The sequence below is a fragment of the Bubalus kerabau genome, chromosome 3, assembly GCF_029407905.1.
Source record: "Bubalus kerabau isolate K-KA32 ecotype Philippines breed swamp buffalo chromosome 3, PCC_UOA_SB_1v2, whole genome shotgun sequence".
Taxonomy (NCBI): domain Eukaryota; kingdom Metazoa; phylum Chordata; class Mammalia; order Artiodactyla; family Bovidae; genus Bubalus; species Bubalus kerabau.
The window spans coordinates 42,250,843-42,269,030 of NC_073626.1; the positions used below are offsets into that span (position 1 = coordinate 42,250,843).

The following is an 18,188-nucleotide window of genomic DNA, read 5'->3' on the forward strand; positions in this document are numbered from 1 at the left end:
GAATTCTTCCTGGCCTGGTAACTAGCAGTTAATTTGGGAGTAAGTAGCAAAATGTTATAATTAGAACAGTAACTATATAATACAATCTTTGTTGATTGTATTTTCTTTTGTGAACTGTTTTTATTAAGTTCTTTGAGCTATTAAAATTTTATGTTTGTCTTACAGATTTGTATAAGCTCTTTTCTGAAATAATCCTTTGTTACATATGCTGCTGGTATCCCCTCCCTCACCATTTGGTTTATTTCTGTGCTTTCCCTTTTTTTAAATATTGTCTTCCCTATTACAGGTTCGTAATTCAGATCCTAATGATCCAAATAGAGAAATGGTTGTTCAACTACTAGATGACTTTAAAATATCGGGAGTTAATGGAACACGTATCCTTTTTAGAACCTATTTTGAAAACAAATCATGAAATAACTTTATTTCAAAGAAAAAAATGAGATTTGCATTGGTCTCTTTTCTCAAACTATAATCAAAATGTTTTTATTTTATTGTAAACTTTTGAACACATTGTGAATCATGTCTATCTTTTGTATGGTGTGTTTTTTAAAGCTATTGCTTTACACTTTTTCCTTTTTTCAGGCAAATTAAAACTGAAGTCAAAAGAAACTTTTAAAAGAAAGACTTGTAGTACTAATACTAAGTAAAGTTTCTATTTTATCAATTAACACAGATTTTAATGAATTATTGAGAAATAGTAGGTTAAGAATTCAGTGCACTTTATTATCTCAGTATTTAAGAGGCTGTATATGTAGATTATGCTTAAAATCTAAATGTAATTGTTCATATTTTGTCATAATGAAAAAAACTACTAGTTTTATGGGTTTTTTTGTTTTTTTTTGTTTTTTTTTTAGTTTTATGTTTTGATCTGAAATTTTAGAATTTTAAAGTTGGAAGGAATGTTAGCTGTTTTTTTTTTCCCCCGTAAGTTCATATCAGTGTGACATGCAAAGAGCTGATTGAAAGATTGTTGCAACAGCTATGCTTGTAAAGGCCTAGCAAATTTTTCAGAATAAAAGATGAATTTCACTTGGATTGGAGAGTCTAAAACTGTTTTTAAAAGTGTTTAAAAATGTGTAAGGAAAGATTTCATGAATGATTCTACTTTCCCTGCATGTTCAGCTTCTCTTAACACACACTGTAGCCAGTGATTTGTTAAAGGAAATGGGCTACATAGGGCTCTGTAGTATCTTGTGGACTGTGGTTTAAGAGATTTGAACTAAAACACATGGAGAAAGGATAAGAAAGGAGAGAGAACAAGTGATAACATGAAGATTTTATCTGTCATTCTGAAGTTAGTTTTCAGTTATTTCCTTGGAGAAGTATAAATCATAGCCCCCTGCCCTCCATCTCTAAGGAATACAGATACAAGAATCATACCATATGAATCATCAGTTTATGTCGTGTGGTCATTTCATAGGTGACTTACTGTGTGTGTGTGCGCACACATTTTTTCAAAGAATTAGAGAGGCAAACCAAGAAATAGGATATTGTGATGGCTGTTAGATTCTGTTTTCCTATTACTTGACCTTGTAATGTTTGTCATTGTGCCAAATTTCTCTCTTAATTTGGGAACATTATAGTAAAACTGTAGAAATAGTCTGTATAATCTCCTTAGTAATGCAGAGTACCTTTTTTTGGCCCTAAGCAAGAAGAGTTTTTTTTTTTTAATTATTGAAATATCTTAATAGATTTTGAATTTCAGGTTATAAGATGTTTTCCAAACATCACCGTATGGTTTCTCTGTAGTTTCTGTCCACTGAGTTCCTATTTTACTCATTTCTCCCTTTATCCTTAGCCATTTCTCTCTGCCTTTCCTCCTACTTGTCTCCCAACTGTCTCAGTTAAGGCATTATTTGCTGCTTCTAGAGGTTGAAAAGGATAAAACGCAGAGCACTGAGTTAAGGTTTAATGAATTATGTCATTCTCCCTCTCATCTCTTTTCACAACATAGGTATAACTGTATGGAGCTACATATCTGTGATTTTCTTTGTATCTGGGTATACTGCTTTTTCTCTGGAACACTGTCCTTTCTCATTTTGAAGTATCACAAGGACTCTGAACTAGAAGTTAGTCATAGACTTCAGTATAAATGCGTTCGTTCTACTTCCATGGGTGGTGAGGGGAGAAGAGTGATTAAGAAGTAACAGCTGATCTTTACGTAATATTAACATGGGTCAGTGTCATTTTTTGGCCACCTATGTGACCTACTATGTTTTAGGGTACTTTTTTTTCTGGTGTGTATTTTACCTCTTTTGCTAGCTCTTCTTGTTCATAAGACACTCTAAATGTGGCTCTTAATTAATTTTCAGCCTTTTTTCTTTACACCATCTCCCACAAAATTTTTTTTTCACATATTCTTTTGCTGTTTCACCCAGTTCTTTTTGTTTTTAAGCTATTAAATGTTTGATCATTTTTATATCACTACTTGCAAATTAAAACGTTGTTGTTGTTAAGTTGTAATGCTTCTCTCAAAGGGAAGTTAATAATAAAGCTGCTGCTGCTAAGTCACTTCAGTCGTGTCCGACTCTGTGTGACCCCATAGACGGCAGCCCACCAGGCTCCCCTGTCCCTGGGATTCTCCAGGCAAGAACACTGGAGTGCGTTGCCATTTCCTTCTCCAATGCATGAAAGTGAAAAGTGAAAGTGAAGTCGCTCAGTCGTGTCCGACCCTCAGTGACCCCATGGACTGCAGCCTTCCAGGCTCCTCCATCCATGGGATTTTCCTGGCAGGAGTACTGGAGTGGGGTGCCATTGCCTTCTCCGATAATAAAGCTAGGAACTTAAAATTCTCTTTTCTGGTTTGTTTGTTTAAGCAATCTGCATTCTAAAATATCTTATTTTGGTATATTTCATACATACAGAAATAGAATAGTTTGAATCCTCAGAGATCCATTACCCATTCTCAAATTTATCAACTCATAACCAATGTTGTTTTGTCTGTATCTCCTGATAATTTTGTCACCGGTCTTAAATATATTATTTCATGCATAATTATTTTAGAAAGTATTTCCAAAAGATAGAGACTCTTGAAATATAACCCCAACATAGTTATTATTCCTAAAAAAATTGGGGACCAGTTTCTTAGTCCCTTTATGTAGTCAGTGTTTCAGTGTCTCTAGATGTCTCTTTTTCTTTTTTTAATTCTTAACTTCAGTCAAGAGTCACATAAAGTTTTTAACAGTTCCTTTATTATTTGGCACATCAAAATGTTGCAGGCTCATTTTGTATATTTACTATCCCAGACCTGGGGTCAGCCGTTTATCTGCAAAGCCCTAATTCCTTTTAGTGGGAAATGGACAGAATCGAAGCACAGCACACAGTTTGCTACTGGGTTGGTTACGGCCGTCACTTGTATGATTTGTCAATCCTCTGCAGAGAGCAGGTACCTTCATTCTCTTCCTCCCCTCCCTTTTTTTGTGTCACTTGGAAGTTGCCCTTACAGCTTACTCTTGTGGGCCTGTGGGTTTGTTTGAATTATTTTTTCTTTGTGTGTTTCATTTTGGATAGTTTCTATTGCTGTACTTTTGAGTTTACTAATCTCATTCTGCAGTGCCTGATCTGCCATTTATCCCATCCACGGTATTTTTCATCTCTCACTTGCTGCTTTTCATCTCAGAAGTTCAATTTGGGTCTCTCTTTTTCTTCCAGTTTTATTGAAATATAATTTGATAATTATCACACACACTGTGATAAGTCTACTAAGGTTATATTATCATAGAGATGTTAAAAGTTGACTATGTTCTCCACACTGTACATTTCACACCCATGACTCACTTATTTTGCAACTGGAAGTGTGTTCTTAATCTGTCTTACCTTTTTTTTTCCTCCTCCAACCATCCTCCCTCTGGCAACCACCTGTTTGTTCTCTGTATCTATAACTCTGTTTTCTGATGTTTGTTTATTTGTTTTTGTCTTTGATGTTCCACATTATTAAGTGAAATTGTACAGTGTTTGTCTGTCTCATTTATTTCATTTAGAAGCATACCCTTTAGGTTCATGTATTTCACAGATGGCAAGGTTTCATTGTTTTTATATTAATATGTATATACCACTTCTTCTCTGGGTTTCTCTCTTTTTTTAAATCTTTTGTATCTCTTCAACATATGGAATGACTATGACTGTTTAATTTCCTTGTTTGCTAATTCTAACAAGTGGGCCAGTTCTGGGTCAGTTCTAAATTATTGATAATTCTAATTTTCAGATACAATTTCCTGCATATTTGTTGCCTGGTAGTCTTTCATTGAGACATTGTGATTTTTACCTTGTTGGCTGTTGGATATTTTGTGTTCCTTTAAATCTTGAGCTTTGTTCTGCAATGCAATTATTGCCAGGAAACAGTTTGATCCTTTTCAGATTTTACCTTTATGATTTGTTAGATGGCTAGGACTGATCATCATTTGATACTAAAGCTGAAACTCCAGTACTCTGGCCACCTCATGCAAAGAGTTGACTCACTGGAAAAGACTCTGATGCTGGGAGGGATTGGGGGCAGGAGGAAGAGGGGACGACAGAGGATGAGATGGCTGGATGGCGTCACCGACTCGATGGACATGAGTTTGAGTGAACTCCGGGAGTTGGTGATGGACAGGGAGGCCTGGCGTGCTGTGATTCATGGGGTCGCAGAGAGTCGGACACAACTGAGCGACTGAACTGAACTGAGGACTAATCATTCCTTCCACTGAGGCAAGGTCTTCCTAAATATTCTGCCAAATGCCCCATAACTATGAATTTTTCCAGGTTTTTTTTTTTTTTTTTTAATTGACTTTCCTGTTGGCTTATATGGTAAAGACTCTGCCCGCGATGTAGGAGACCTGGGTTCGATCCTTGGGTCGGGAGAAGGGAATGGCTACCCACTCCAGTTTCTTGCCTGGAAAATCCCATGGACAGAGGAACCTCGTGGGCTATGGTCCATGGGGTTTCAGAGCTGACAAGACTGAGTGACTTTCACTTTCTGTTCATAATTGATACACAACATTGTATTCGTTTTTGGTATACAGCATAATGATTTAATAGATGTATACATTGCAAAATGATTACCATAGTAAGTTAACAGCCATCACCACACATAGTTACATGTTTTTCTTATGTTGAGAACTCGTAGCAACTCTCAAATATACAATATTATATTATTAAGTACAATCACCATCCTGTACCTTACATACTCAGTACTTACTCATCTTAGAACCAGAAGTTTGTACCTTCTGACCACCATCACCCATTTCCCCCACCTCCCACCTTTGGCAACCACTGGTCTGTTTACTGTGTCTGAGTTTGTTGTCTTATTTTGGTTTTAGATTCCACATATAAGTGAGATCATACAATTGTCTTATTTCATTTGGCATAACAACCTCAAGGTCCATCCATGTTGTCACAAATGGCAGGGTTTCCATCTTATGGCTGAATAATATTCCATTGTCTATGTAGACCACATTTTCTTTATATTCATCCATCAGTGGACTCTTAGGTTGCTTCTGTGTCTTGCTATTTGTTTTGCATTTCCCTGGTGATTAGTGATGTCAAACTCTTTTTCATGTACCTGTTGGCCATCTGTATGTCTTCTCCGGAAAAATGTGTTCAGATTCTTGTTTTAATCAGACTGAGATCTTTTCCCCCTGTTGAGTCATACGAGTTTTTTTATATTTTTTATTTACGCCTTGTCAGATCTTTGATTTTTAAGTATTTTTCCCATTCCATAGGTGGCCTATTCATTTTCATTTTGTTTCCTTTTTTTCTGCAGAAGATTTTTAGTTTGAAATAGTTCTTGTTCATTTTTGCTTTTGTTGACTTTGTTTTTGGTGTCAGATCCAAAATATCATCGCCAAGACCAATGTCAAGGAGCTTACCACCTGTGTATTCTTTTAACAGTTTTATTGTTTCAGGTCCTATGTTCAGGTCTTGAATACATTTTGAGTTGATTTTGGGATATAGTATAAGATAATGGTCTAGTTTCATCCTTTTTCAGGTGGCTGTTCAGTTTTCCCAGCATGACTTATTGAAGTTACTGTCCCTGTTGTATATTCTTGGCTCCTTTGTTGTAAGTTAATTGATCACATATGTGTGGGTTTATTTCTCGCCTGTAACTGAAGTTGCCTAGTCCTCCTGGCTGGAGCCCTGTGGGGATGCTGGGCACTGTTCCCTCTAGTCCTTTCAGATGGCTCCCCCCCAGTAGTTTCCTCATATGCCTGTGCTGATTACCGCTCTGCTGAATGTGTGAGGCGGACTGCATTGCAGATCTTCAGGGCTCTCTTTCTCTACAGCTCTCTCCTCTCTAGTACCTTGTTCTGTGAACCATAGCTGCTGCCTTGATCTGCCAAGACTAGTTCCATCTGTTTAACTCAAGGGGTTTGTCTGAAAAGTCTCAAGGCAGTAAGAAGACAGTAATCTGTCAGAGATCACTGTCTTCTTTGCCTGATATCCAAGGTTGTTAAATCTGTTGTTTTATGTATTTTGCTTGATTTTGTTGTTGTCACTTAAAGCAAGAGGGTAAACCCAGTCCCTGTTACTCTATCTTGACTAAAGAACTTCCTAGACACATGTTTAACTCTTAAGAAATTACCAACCAGTTTTCCAAAGCAGTTGTACCATTTTACACTTTTGTTAGTGCAGCATGGGAGCTCCAGTTGCTCCATATCCTCCCCTACATTTAATCGTGTTTTTCACTCTGCTGGATCTTCTTTGCTACACAGGTGTTTGTGTAGCTGGTGGCAAGCAGGGGCTCCTCTTTGTTGCAGTGTCCAGGCTTCTCACTGCAGTGGCCTCTTATTGCAGAGAACAGGTTCTGGGGCATGCAGGCTTCAGCAGTTGTGGTTCCCAGGCTGCAGAGTACAGGCTGAATAGTTGTGACGCTTGGGCTCAGTTGCTCCACAGCGTGTGGGATCTTCCTCGACCAGGGACTGAGCTCATGTCTCCTGCATTGGCAGGCACATTCTTTACCACTGAGCCACCAGAGAAACCCTAATCTTTTTTAATTTAGTCATTCTGGTGAGTTTGAAATGATATCTCACTATAATTTTGATTGTATTTTCTAAGGTACTCAAAAGACACAAGTTTGGGTAAACTCTGGGAGTTGATGATGGACAGGGAGGCCTGGCGTGTGCCGTTCATGGGGTTGCAAAGAGTCAGACACGACTGAGCGACTAAACTGAACTGAACATGTCCATTTTTAAATCTTTAATTGAGAACAGTTTCTTTCATGCATTCACCACCACCACCCCCTACTGACCTCAAAGAATCCAGGCCAGTTGTATTGTTCCTTAATTTGGATTTGACTGATTGTTTGCTCATGATTAAGTTCATTAATCATTTCTGTCAGGTATATCCTGGAATGTGAAGTCAAGTGGGCCTTAGAAAGCATCACTACGAACAAAGCTAGTGGAGGTGATGGAATTCCAGTTGAGCTATTCCAAATTCTGAAAGATGATGCTGTGAAAGTGCTGCACTCAATATGCCAGCAAATTTGGAAAACTCGGCAGTGGCCACAGGACTGGAAAAGGTCAGTTTTCATTCCAATTCTAAAGAAAGGCAATGCCAAAGAATGCTCAAACTGCTGCACAATTGCACTCATCTCACATGCTAGTAAAGTAATGCTCAAAATTCTCCAAGCCAAGCTTCAGCAATACATGAACCATGAACTTGCAGATGTTCAAGCTGGTTTTAGAAAAGGCAGAGGAACCAGAGATCAAATTGCCAACATCCACTGGATCATGGAAAAAGCAAGAGAGTTCCAGAAAAGCATCTATTTCTGCTTTATTGACTATGCCAAAGCCTTTGACTGTGTGGATCACAATCAACTGTGGAAAATCCTGAAAGAGATGGGAATACCAGACCACCTGATCTGCCTCTTGAGAAATGTGTATGCAGGTCAGGAAGCAACAGTTGGAACTGGACATGGAACAACAGACTGGTTCCAAATAGGGAAAGGAGTACGTCAAGGCTGTATATTGTCACCCTGCTTATTTAACTTATATGCAGAGTACATCATGAGAAATGCTGGACTGGAAGAAACACAAGCTGGAATCAAGATTGCAGGGAGAAATATCAATAACCTCAGATATGCAGATGACACCACCCTTATGGCAGAAAGTGCAGAGGAACTCAAAAGCCTCTTGATGAAAGTGAAAGTGGAGAGTGAAAAAGTTGGCTTAAAGCTCAGCATTCAGAAAATGAAGATCATGGCATCCGGTCCCATCACTTCATGGGAAATAGATGGGGAAACAGTGGAAACAGTGTCAGACTTTATTTTTCTGGGCTAAATCACTACAGATGGTGACTGCAGCCATGAAATTAAAAGACGCTTACTCCTTGGAAGGAAAGTTATGACCAGCCTAGATAGTATATTCAAAAACAGAGACATTACTTTGCCAACAAAGGTCCGTCTAGTCAAGGCTATGGTTTTTCCTGTGGTCATGTATGGTTGTGAGAGTTGGACTGTGAAGAAGGCTGAGCGCTGAAGAATTGATGGTTTTGAACTGTGGTGTTGAAGAAGACTCTTGAGAGTCCCTTGGACTGCAAGGAGATCCAGCCAGTCCATTCTGAAGGCGATCAGCCCTGGGATTTATTTGGAAGGAATGATGCTAAAGCTGAAACTCCAGTACTTTGGCCACCTCATGCGAAGAGTTGATTCATTGGAAAAGACTCTGATGCTGGGAGGGATTGGGGGCAGGAGGAGAAGGGGACGACAGAGGATGAGATGGCTGGATGGCATCACTGACTCGATGGACGTGAGTCTTAGTGAACTCCGGGAGTTGATGATGGACAGGGAGGCCTGGCGTGCTGCGATTTATGGGTTCGCAAAGAGTCGGACACAACTGAGCGACTGATCTGATCTGATACTACATTCTTTCTCATTGTATCACATCGGAGGGTACATGATGTGAATTTGTGTTTATCGTTGGTGATAATATGTTTGATCACTTGGTTAAGGCAGAGTCTTCTGGATTTCCCTGTTTAAAAGTACCTTTTTCCTTTTATAATTAGTAAGCAGTCTGTGGGGTGATAGGCTAACTCCATGAGAATTCTTTCTCCCAGCAGACTTTATCAATAGTTTTAGTATTCATTGATTCTTACCTGAAACAGTTCAGTTATTACTGTAGTGATTGTAAAATGGCAACTTTTTTTTCTGTCATACTTTATATATTTATTAAATGACTTTTTCTCTAAAGAAGACATTTTGAACACACCCTTATTTTAGTATCTTGTTTGGATTCATTTTGTTTTTAGTTTAAGCGAATTCATAACTTCACTCTGCAAAATGTTCTCAACTTTGACCCGTGGTTTCTTCAAGCTGGTTTCTATTTTCTCTTGATGTGTTCCCTTACTGTAGGCACAGCAAGGTATTCCAGGTTGCCAAAAGGCCCTGGATTTGGCCTTTTTAAGGAGTCCAGGTTTTCCTTTAGTGGAGAATCTTATTTAAAATAGAAGTCTATTTTAAAACACTGGATCATTATTACATACAAATGTCTTGACTTTCCAACTCATATACAACATCTTCCTGCTAAAATCCCCGCAGTGCCCTGGCCCCAGCACTGCAGGTCCGCAGAGTATCCGTGCCATGCAGTGGGCTTCTGGGTGCTCACACAGCACACGCGGCGGTGGCAGCAAGGTCGGGCTTGTGCACTGCAGAGGATAAAGCAAGTCAGCTTCTTGTTCTTTAAAAATGCTGACATTTACATTTTTTAGGTTGTTCTGGTATATTGTTTTCTGTAGCTAAAGCAGAATTTATTTTTCCTTGCTCTGATACTAGGAGAGTTGGAGTTGTTACCCTGGACATTAGTTCTGACATTAGGGAAGAAGCTGATCAACACCTTAAGCCTAGTGCTCTCACTAGCTTTATGTACATATTTCACTCTTATTTTAATCACTGTTTAGATGCATAGTTTTACTGATAAACCAGCTCCCCCCCCCCCCAAGTTTTCCATATTTTGGGTATTTTTGGTGACAAAACATTAACCTTTGAAATTTCATAATATTGACAGCTAGATTTTTTTTCAGGTAAAGCGCTGTAACTTTTTATACTGAAAGAATACAATAATAATTTCCTTGGGGTGGAGCACAGCTTGTCTTGCCCTTTTCTTCTGTCTCCGTTTTCCTCCTTAACAAACTCCTAGATATCTGCATGGTATTTGAAGTTCTGGGGCATCATCTACTCAAGTGGATCATCAAGTCCAATTATCAAGGGCTTCCTCTGCCTTGTGTCAAAAAAATTATTCAGCAAGTATGTATCCTACTATTTTCTATTTTTTCAAGGTTGTACTCCATTTATAGTTATTATAAAATATTTGCTATATTCCCTGTGTTGTACAATATATCCTTGTAGCTTATTTATTTTATACATAATAGTTTGCATGTGGTAATTTTTTTAGTTTCTTAAAGTGTCTGGAGTTTGCCATTTCCAATAGAATTTTTACTTCTAAAACTAAGTTTTTTAAATTGCTGAAATTGTTTATTCAGCCTCTAGGGTTTATTGGTTTATTGTGTTTGTTTTTAAATGTTTTAGCACAACCATTTCCCCCAGGTTCATCTTCCGTATTAATTATTAGATGGAGAGTTGTGTTTAATGCCTGATTTTAGAATTTTGGACTGTTATCTAGAAGTTCTGGTTGCAAAAACGGATTGTATATTGATAAAGAATACTTTGTCAAATTACTTCCAGCTCTTTACATTATTCATGGGCATTTCTCATAAACAGCTTTCAATATACAGTAAAGGAGTTTTATCATCAGGAAAGTAGTAATACTTCAATGGCAAACAGTTTGTTTAACTAATGTGTTTTGTTGGACAGAGCACCAAACTGGGAAGCACAAGACCTCAGTTCTTCATAAGGAAATTTAAATTTAAACATACTTAAATCTCTTTCATCATCACCTACATTTCAGTAGTTAAAGGACATGTCAACCATTTATTCTCAGTCTCTATAATGTACTTAAAGAATATCTTCAAATAAAATGAACTCTGTAAAACTTGAAAGAACATCTCATTGCAAATAAACTCTTTCCTTTGTTTATAGTTTAAAATTAATCTTTCTGGGGAAGTTCTTTAAAAAAAAGAAAAAGCTTTCTTCTCTGTAGGAAACTACCATATCATTTTTATATCTTTATTTTTCACAATGTTGTATTGTAGCTTTTTTCTTCTCCAGGAAGACTTGTATTCAGTGTTTGCAAGTCTACTGCTCTGTTCCCATTCAGGTGTTACAGGGTCTGGATTATTTACACACCAAGTGCCGTATCATCCACACTGACATTAAACCAGAAAACATCCTGTTGTCAGTGAATGAACAATACATCCGGAGGCTGGCTGCAGAAGCAACAGAATGGCAGCGCTCTGGAGCTCCTCCACCTTCCGGATCTGCAGGTATATTTTCTTTGGGGACTTGGTTTTCATTAGAAGTTAAAAGTTCCTGTTTTTATTCTATTACCTGGCAGTTAAGTAAAGCACCACTAATTCACTTAATAGTAAGGTACGGTAAGTACTTAAGTAAGAAATAGTTCCAGCCTTCAAAAGACTTTTTTATGCTGAGTATTATTTCCATAGGGGAAGAAGACTATGCCTTTTAGGTTCAAATATGTTGTGTATTATAAAAGCTAATTCATGTTAAAATGTTTTCTCTTGTGATTTGATGGTCTTTTTTTCTGATGTTCATATATGCTGACCTATGTGAATCAGTGATCCTTGTGCAGGGACATGATAGCATTGCTGTTAAAAGTATGGGTTTGAGCACTGGAGTGGACATACCTGTTTTGAATCCTTGCTTCATTGGTTAATAACCTTGGGCAAGGGATTTGACTGCATTTTTCCTCATGCATAACTTATTGGGATTAAATTTCACATGAAGCAATTAGTAGTATGCCACACAGTATTATGTATAAAATAAATGGTGGCTACTATGATTACGATTGATCTTTTTTTTTTCTGTTCATGGTACAGATTTTAATTTTAATAATTTAATTATATTTGAGGAACTCTCTTGATCCTCAAGGTGAAGTATCAGTTGTCCATACACATCCCTTAAAAAAAAGAATATCTCCACAGGGGCAAGGGGCAGCTGTTCAGTGGGCATAGAGTTTTCATTTTTACAAAATGAAAAAGTTCTAGAAATGTTGTGCAACTGTGTGAAATGAACACTGCTGAACTGTATGCATTACAATGGTTAAAAGGGAAATTTTTTGAGTTTCAGTTCAGTTCAGTCGCTCAGTCATGTCCAACTCTTTGCGACCCCATGAATCACAGCACGCCAGGCCTCCCTGTCCATCACCAACTCCCAGAGTTTACTCGAACCCATGTCCATCGAGTCGGTAATGCCATCCAGCCATCTCATCCTCTGTCATCCCCTTGTCCTCCTGCCCCCAATCCCTCCCAGCATCAGAGTCTTTTCCAATGAGTCAATTCTTCGCATGAGGTGGCCAAAGTATTGGAGTTTCAGCTTCAGCATCAGTCCCTCCAGTGAATACCCAGGACTGATCTCCTTTAGGATGGACTGGTTGGATCTCCTTGCAGTCCAAGAGACTCTCAAGAGTCTTCTCCAACACCACCGTTCAAAAGCATCAATTCTTCAGTGCTCAGCCTTCTTCACAGTCCAACTCTCACATCCATACATGACCACTGGAAAAACCATAGCCTTGACTAGATGAACCTTTGTTGGCAAAGTAATGTCTCTGCTTTTGAATATGCTATCTAGGTTGGTCATAACTTTCCTTCCAAGGAGTAAGCATCTTTTAATTTCATGGCTGCAGTGATTTTGGAGCCCCCAAAAATAAAGTCTGACACTGTTTCCCCATCTGTTTCCCATGAAGTGATGGGACCGGATGCCATGATCTTAGTTTTCTGAATGTTGAGCTTTAGGCCAACTTTCTCTTTCACTTTCACTTTCATCAAGAGGCTTTTGAGTTCCTCTTCACTTTCTGCCATAAGGGTGGTGTCATCTGCATATCTGAGGTTATTGATATTTCTCCCGGCCATCTTGATTCCAGCTTGTGCTTCTTCCAGCCCAGCGTTTCTCATAATGTACTCTGCCTATAAGTTAAATAAGCAGGGTGACAATATACAGCCTTGATGTACTCCTTTTCCTATTTGGAACCAGTGTGTTGTTGCATGTCCAGTTCCAACTGTTGCTTCCTGACCTGCATATAGGTTTCTCAAGAGGCAGGTCAGGTGGTCTGGTATTCCCATCTCTTTCAGAATTTTCCACAGTTTATTGTGATCCACACAGTCAAAGGCTTTGGCATAGTCAATAAAGCAGAAATAGATGTTTTTCTGGAACTCGCTTGCTTTTTCCATGATCCATTGGATGTTGACAATTTGATCTCTGGTTCCTCTGCCTTTTCTAAAACCAGCTTGAACATCTGGAATTTTGCAGTTCACATATTGCTGAAGCCTGTCTTGAAGAATTTTGAGCATTACTTTACTAGCATGTGAGATGAGTGCAATTGTGTGGTAGTTTGTGCATTCTTTGGCATTGCCTTTCTTTGGGATTGGAATGAAAACTGACCTTTTCCAGTCCTTTGGCCACTGCTGAGTTTTCCATATTTATGAGTTTATTTTACCACAATTAAAAAAAAATTATTTTTTTAAGGAAGACTGAAGAGTCTACCTTCCAGCTAAACTAAATTAATATCTATAGCATACTACGTAATAAATTACCGTAACTGTTGATACCACTTTCCTTTTAAAACTGACAAGTGCCAAGAGGAACTAGTCTTAGGTAAGAGATGAAATGGTTGTTGCCTATCATATTCCATTCTAAGCACTACATGGGAAGGGGATTTTAGCAACATTAATAGTGTGAGTTGGGCTACCCTGTGGATCAGTGGTGAAGAATCCGCTTGCCAGTGAAGGAGAGGCGGGCTCTGGGTCGGGAAGATCCACCAGAGAAGGAAATGGCAACCCACTCCAATATTTTTGCCTGGGAAATCCCATAGACAGAGGAGCCTGGTGGGCTGCAGTCCATGGGGTCACAAAAGAGTCAAACACGACAGCGACTAAACAATAATATAAATCAGAAACGGGCGCTTGGTTCTTTGCATATACTGATGCTATCTGGAGAAGAGTTTATTTAAATTTATTTTAATGGGTCACCTTTTCTATGCATTGTTCTTTAAATGTTATTTTTTTTTAATGTTGTTTCTAACAGTTGCTTAACACACTGTACAAAAAAGACTTCATTCTGGTAGAGTGTCTTAGTTTATATTGCCTGCTGAATGCCAAGATTCTGACTTGGTTTTCTTTTCTTTTCAGTCAGTACTGCACCCCAACCTAAACCAGTAAGTATAAGGTGTTTCTACATTTAATTCTGATCTACGGGCAATGGGCAGGGGTTCTTCTGTTATGGATCACAGTTTAGAGTTTAGAAAACAAAGAAAAAATGTTCCTGCGCTTCTGTAATTTTCTCCAGTAAATTCCTGTGTGTCTTCAGCAAGTTTGTACTGGTGAGGCCTCCATAAATTTGAGCGTGTTTGAGCGTGAACCAGCCCCACAGACTGTTCTGAGGACCAAGATTTGTTGTGTATTTTGTTTTAATTTGGTTTCATAAGAGTATCTGCATTTTTTTAGTTAATGAAAAACTTAAGTGTTGTGTTAGGGAAATAGTGGAATTTAATCAGGAAGTAATTAAAATTAATAGTTATCTCCAACTAGGGGTAATGGATTAGCCACCTGAAGGCTTTATCTGTTTGTAATCTCCGCCCAGGCTGACAAAATGTCAAAGAATAAGAAGAAGAAATTGAAGAAGAAGCAGAAGCGCCAGGCAGAATTACTAGAGAAGCGAATGCAGGAGATTGAGGAAATGGAGAAAGAGTCGGGCCCCGGGCAAAAAAGACCAAACCAGCAAGAAGAATCAGAGAGGCCTGTTGAAAGACCTTTGAAAGAGAACCCACCTAATAAAATGACCCAAGAAAAACTTGGTATAAATAGAGCATCACAAATTACTTTATAGCAAACTTTAATTTATCATTGTTATATAATGTAGTGGTTTCATGCATACACAGCATCTCTGGGGGTGTCCTTACACAGTAAGAATACAGAACTTGTCATAAATGTTAGGGAGGTAATATTCAAATGTAATTTCTAAGTTTTCTCAGGAAACGCAACATAGACCTTTTTCAGCAATTGGGTAAGAATTAGAAGATCTTTGTCCTTCCATGAGTAGGCTTTCGATGTGCAGTCATGTTTTTATGTCACTCTGTGTAAGTTCTGGAAAATGTTCTAATCTTATAGAGAGATTTTTTTTTTGCTTTCATGCATACGCATACATGTGCATCCTTTTTGTCTGTTTGTTCCTTAGAAGAGTCAAGTACCATTCACCAGGATCAGACACTTACAGGACGTGGTATAGAGGGTGGTGCAGCAGAAATTAATTGCAATGGAGTAATTGAAATCATTAATTTTACTGAGAACAGTAATAAAGAAACATTGAGGCTTAAAGAGGATCTACGTAATGCTAATGACTGTGATATCCAAAATTTGAAGCAGGAACCTAGTTTACTAAGTTCCCAAAATGGAGACAGCAGCACATCTCAAGAAACAGACTCTTGTACACCTGTAACCTCTGAGGTGTCCGATACCATGATGTGCCAGTCTTCATCAAACGTAGACCAGTCATTCAGTGAACAGGACATCAGCCAACTTCAAGAAAGCATTCGGGCAGAGTGTGAAGATGAGCAAGAGCAAGAACATAATGGACCACTAGACAACAAAGGTAGTTTCCCATTACTCCTTCCCTCCATAAGATATTCATGAATTTCTAATACGTCAAAGGCAAAGACAAATAATGTATGTTATCACTTACATGTGGAACCCAAAAAATAAATGAATTAGCAAAACAGAAATTGACTTGCAGGTATACATACAAATGAGAAGAGAGAGAAGGGGAAGGAAAGTTGGAGGTGGGGACTGAGAAGAACAAGCTACTATGTATAATAAAATAGACAGGCTAAGGGATATATTTTACAGTCCAGGGAAATACAGCATTATTTGTGGTGACTTTAAATGGAGTATAATCTATAAAAATGCTGAGTTGCTATGTTGTATACTGAAACTAATATGTTGTAAATCAACTATACAATTTTTTTTTAATTACCACATAGAAAAAATTTTTTCATGAGTTTCTAAAATAAAAGTATTCCTTTCTTGTCATAAATACAGCTTTACAGCAGGTATCCGAGTTACCTTCAATGTATAGATGGGTAGTTCAGTTTGGTCTTTATTGGTCATATAGTGAGCACACAGCATTTTTACTTGTCGCTTTGAAGGCAGAGGTTTTATTTCTGGAAACTTGAGGTGTTGCTTTTACTTGTTTTCAGTCTTAGAAAATGTATTAATAGGTGGCCAGCTGGGGGCCCGGGTGTGTTACCTCACAGAGTTTTGTTAACCTTTGGATATTTCTCTGTTCATTGAACAGTCTTATTGATGATACCTGTTGTCTATAGGAAAATCCACTGCTGGAAATTTTCTTGTTAACCCCCTTGAGCCAAAAAATGCAGAAAAGCTCCAAGTGAAGATCGCTGATCTTGGAAATGCCTGTTGGGTGGTAAGTTAAGCTTGTCTCAGGGTTCTGAAGAGATTAGGGATAAAGAAGAATTTGGACTTCGTCGTGCGAAAAGAAGAAAACATGCAGTCCTCAACCTAGATTGCCAGTGACCATTTTAACTTTCTCTTAACCTTTGCATGAGTAGAGAGAATGGTATGCTGGAACAGTCCCCTCCTGCCCCTGCACAAGGTACCTGTCACCAACATTCAGTGATATCCACTCTTGGCTGGTTTTATCTGTATCCTCATTGACTTTCATAGTCCAAATGCCCACGTTCAGACTTTCCCTTCTGTTTTTTAAATCAGCATCTAACCAACTTATTAATTGTAACCTTTTAATTCATGTAATATATTTTGGAGACTTTTGTCAACCACAAATTTATATCAAATTCAGTTTTATGTGATACTTGCTAATATACTACAACCTTCACATATTGTTGACAGTTCTTTGTGATGAACAGTCTTTGCTCATGAGTCTTCTGTAGTTGACCTAGAGCATGCCCTAGACATGAAATTGCTAAGTCAGAAGCTGAGTGCTTTTTTTAAAGGGGGGTTTTGATATATAGTATCTTATTAATACTGTTGTTGACCAAGTTAGTGCTTTTATGTTATTTTTAATGAATATCTTTTTAAAAATCTACAAGGAGTTGCACATAAACAGTACTATTCAAAGAGCCATATGCTTTATAAACAGGGATGCTGGAGACTATTTAAGTGAAATCCACTTTTAATAGATCCTGTTCATTTTTATATTTCACATTCCCTATTCCACATGACATCCTATATCTAATGGTTCATAACCAAGTAGGAACTCAATTTCAGTATTGATTCCAGAATATTGTGGTAACATTTTAGTAAACATCAAGTCAGTACTTAGCACTACCTGATAGGAATATGGAAAAGCTTTTTAGGTGATTGGAATTACCTCACCAGGCCACCATATTTTTACCTGCATGACTGCAGTGGCTCCTCACTTCTCTTGGTTGCCCTTTCCTCTTACTGTTCTCCACACAACTATCAGAGTGATCCTTTTAACTGCATGTCAGATCTTCTCAAAACTTTGTGGTGGCTTCCTTTAGAATGAATAGAAGATCCTTACTGTGGCCCACATACCACCACACCAAGCAAAAAACTTAGTTTCAGAAAGAGTGGATTTTCTTCAAGTTCCTGTTCAGATGGCATCTTACCAGGGGGTCTTTGCCTGAATACCTGCCTAACATAAACCACCCACACACCTTCTATATTCACTCACGTGTTTCCTTTTTTTCCTCTCACCCTCTCCCCTAAGTTTTCTTTCTCCACGGCACTTAACCCAATCTGATTCTACATATTTGTTTAATATCCCTTTTACTATCATGTATGTCCCATCACAGCAGAGATTTTTTTTCATTCATTGCTGTATCTATAGTGCTTAGAACAGTACCTGGTACATGGGAGCTGCTTATTAAGTATTTAAAACAATTATAGAGGAAAACATTGACTCTAACAAAAATCATGTGGTATAAACGTCAAACGTTTGTCAGTTTTTTGCTCATGTCATTTCAAGTTCCTTTGCCTTTGTGTTTGGAACACCTTCCGTCACACCTGTCTTGTGCATTTGGCATACTCTGCCTTATTTGGGTAGTCTTTCCTGTCATTTTTCTACACAGAATTAATCTCTTTTCTTT

At 38.1% G+C, this 18,188-nt stretch overlaps 1 protein-coding gene across 1 annotated transcript in view; it reads left to right on the forward strand.

Annotated features, from left to right (window-relative positions):
• Positions 1-18,188, forward strand: part of SRPK1 (SRSF protein kinase 1) — a 72,355-nt gene that overhangs the window by 38,218 nt on the left and 15,949 nt on the right. The window contains 7 exon segments of the mRNA XM_055571602.1: positions 287-374; positions 10,110-10,216; positions 11,187-11,352; positions 14,233-14,258; positions 14,684-14,897; positions 15,278-15,691; positions 16,422-16,522. Of these exon segments, the coding sequence (XP_055427577.1) occupies positions 287-374; positions 10,110-10,216; positions 11,187-11,352; positions 14,233-14,258; positions 14,684-14,897; positions 15,278-15,691; positions 16,422-16,522 (1,116 nt within the window).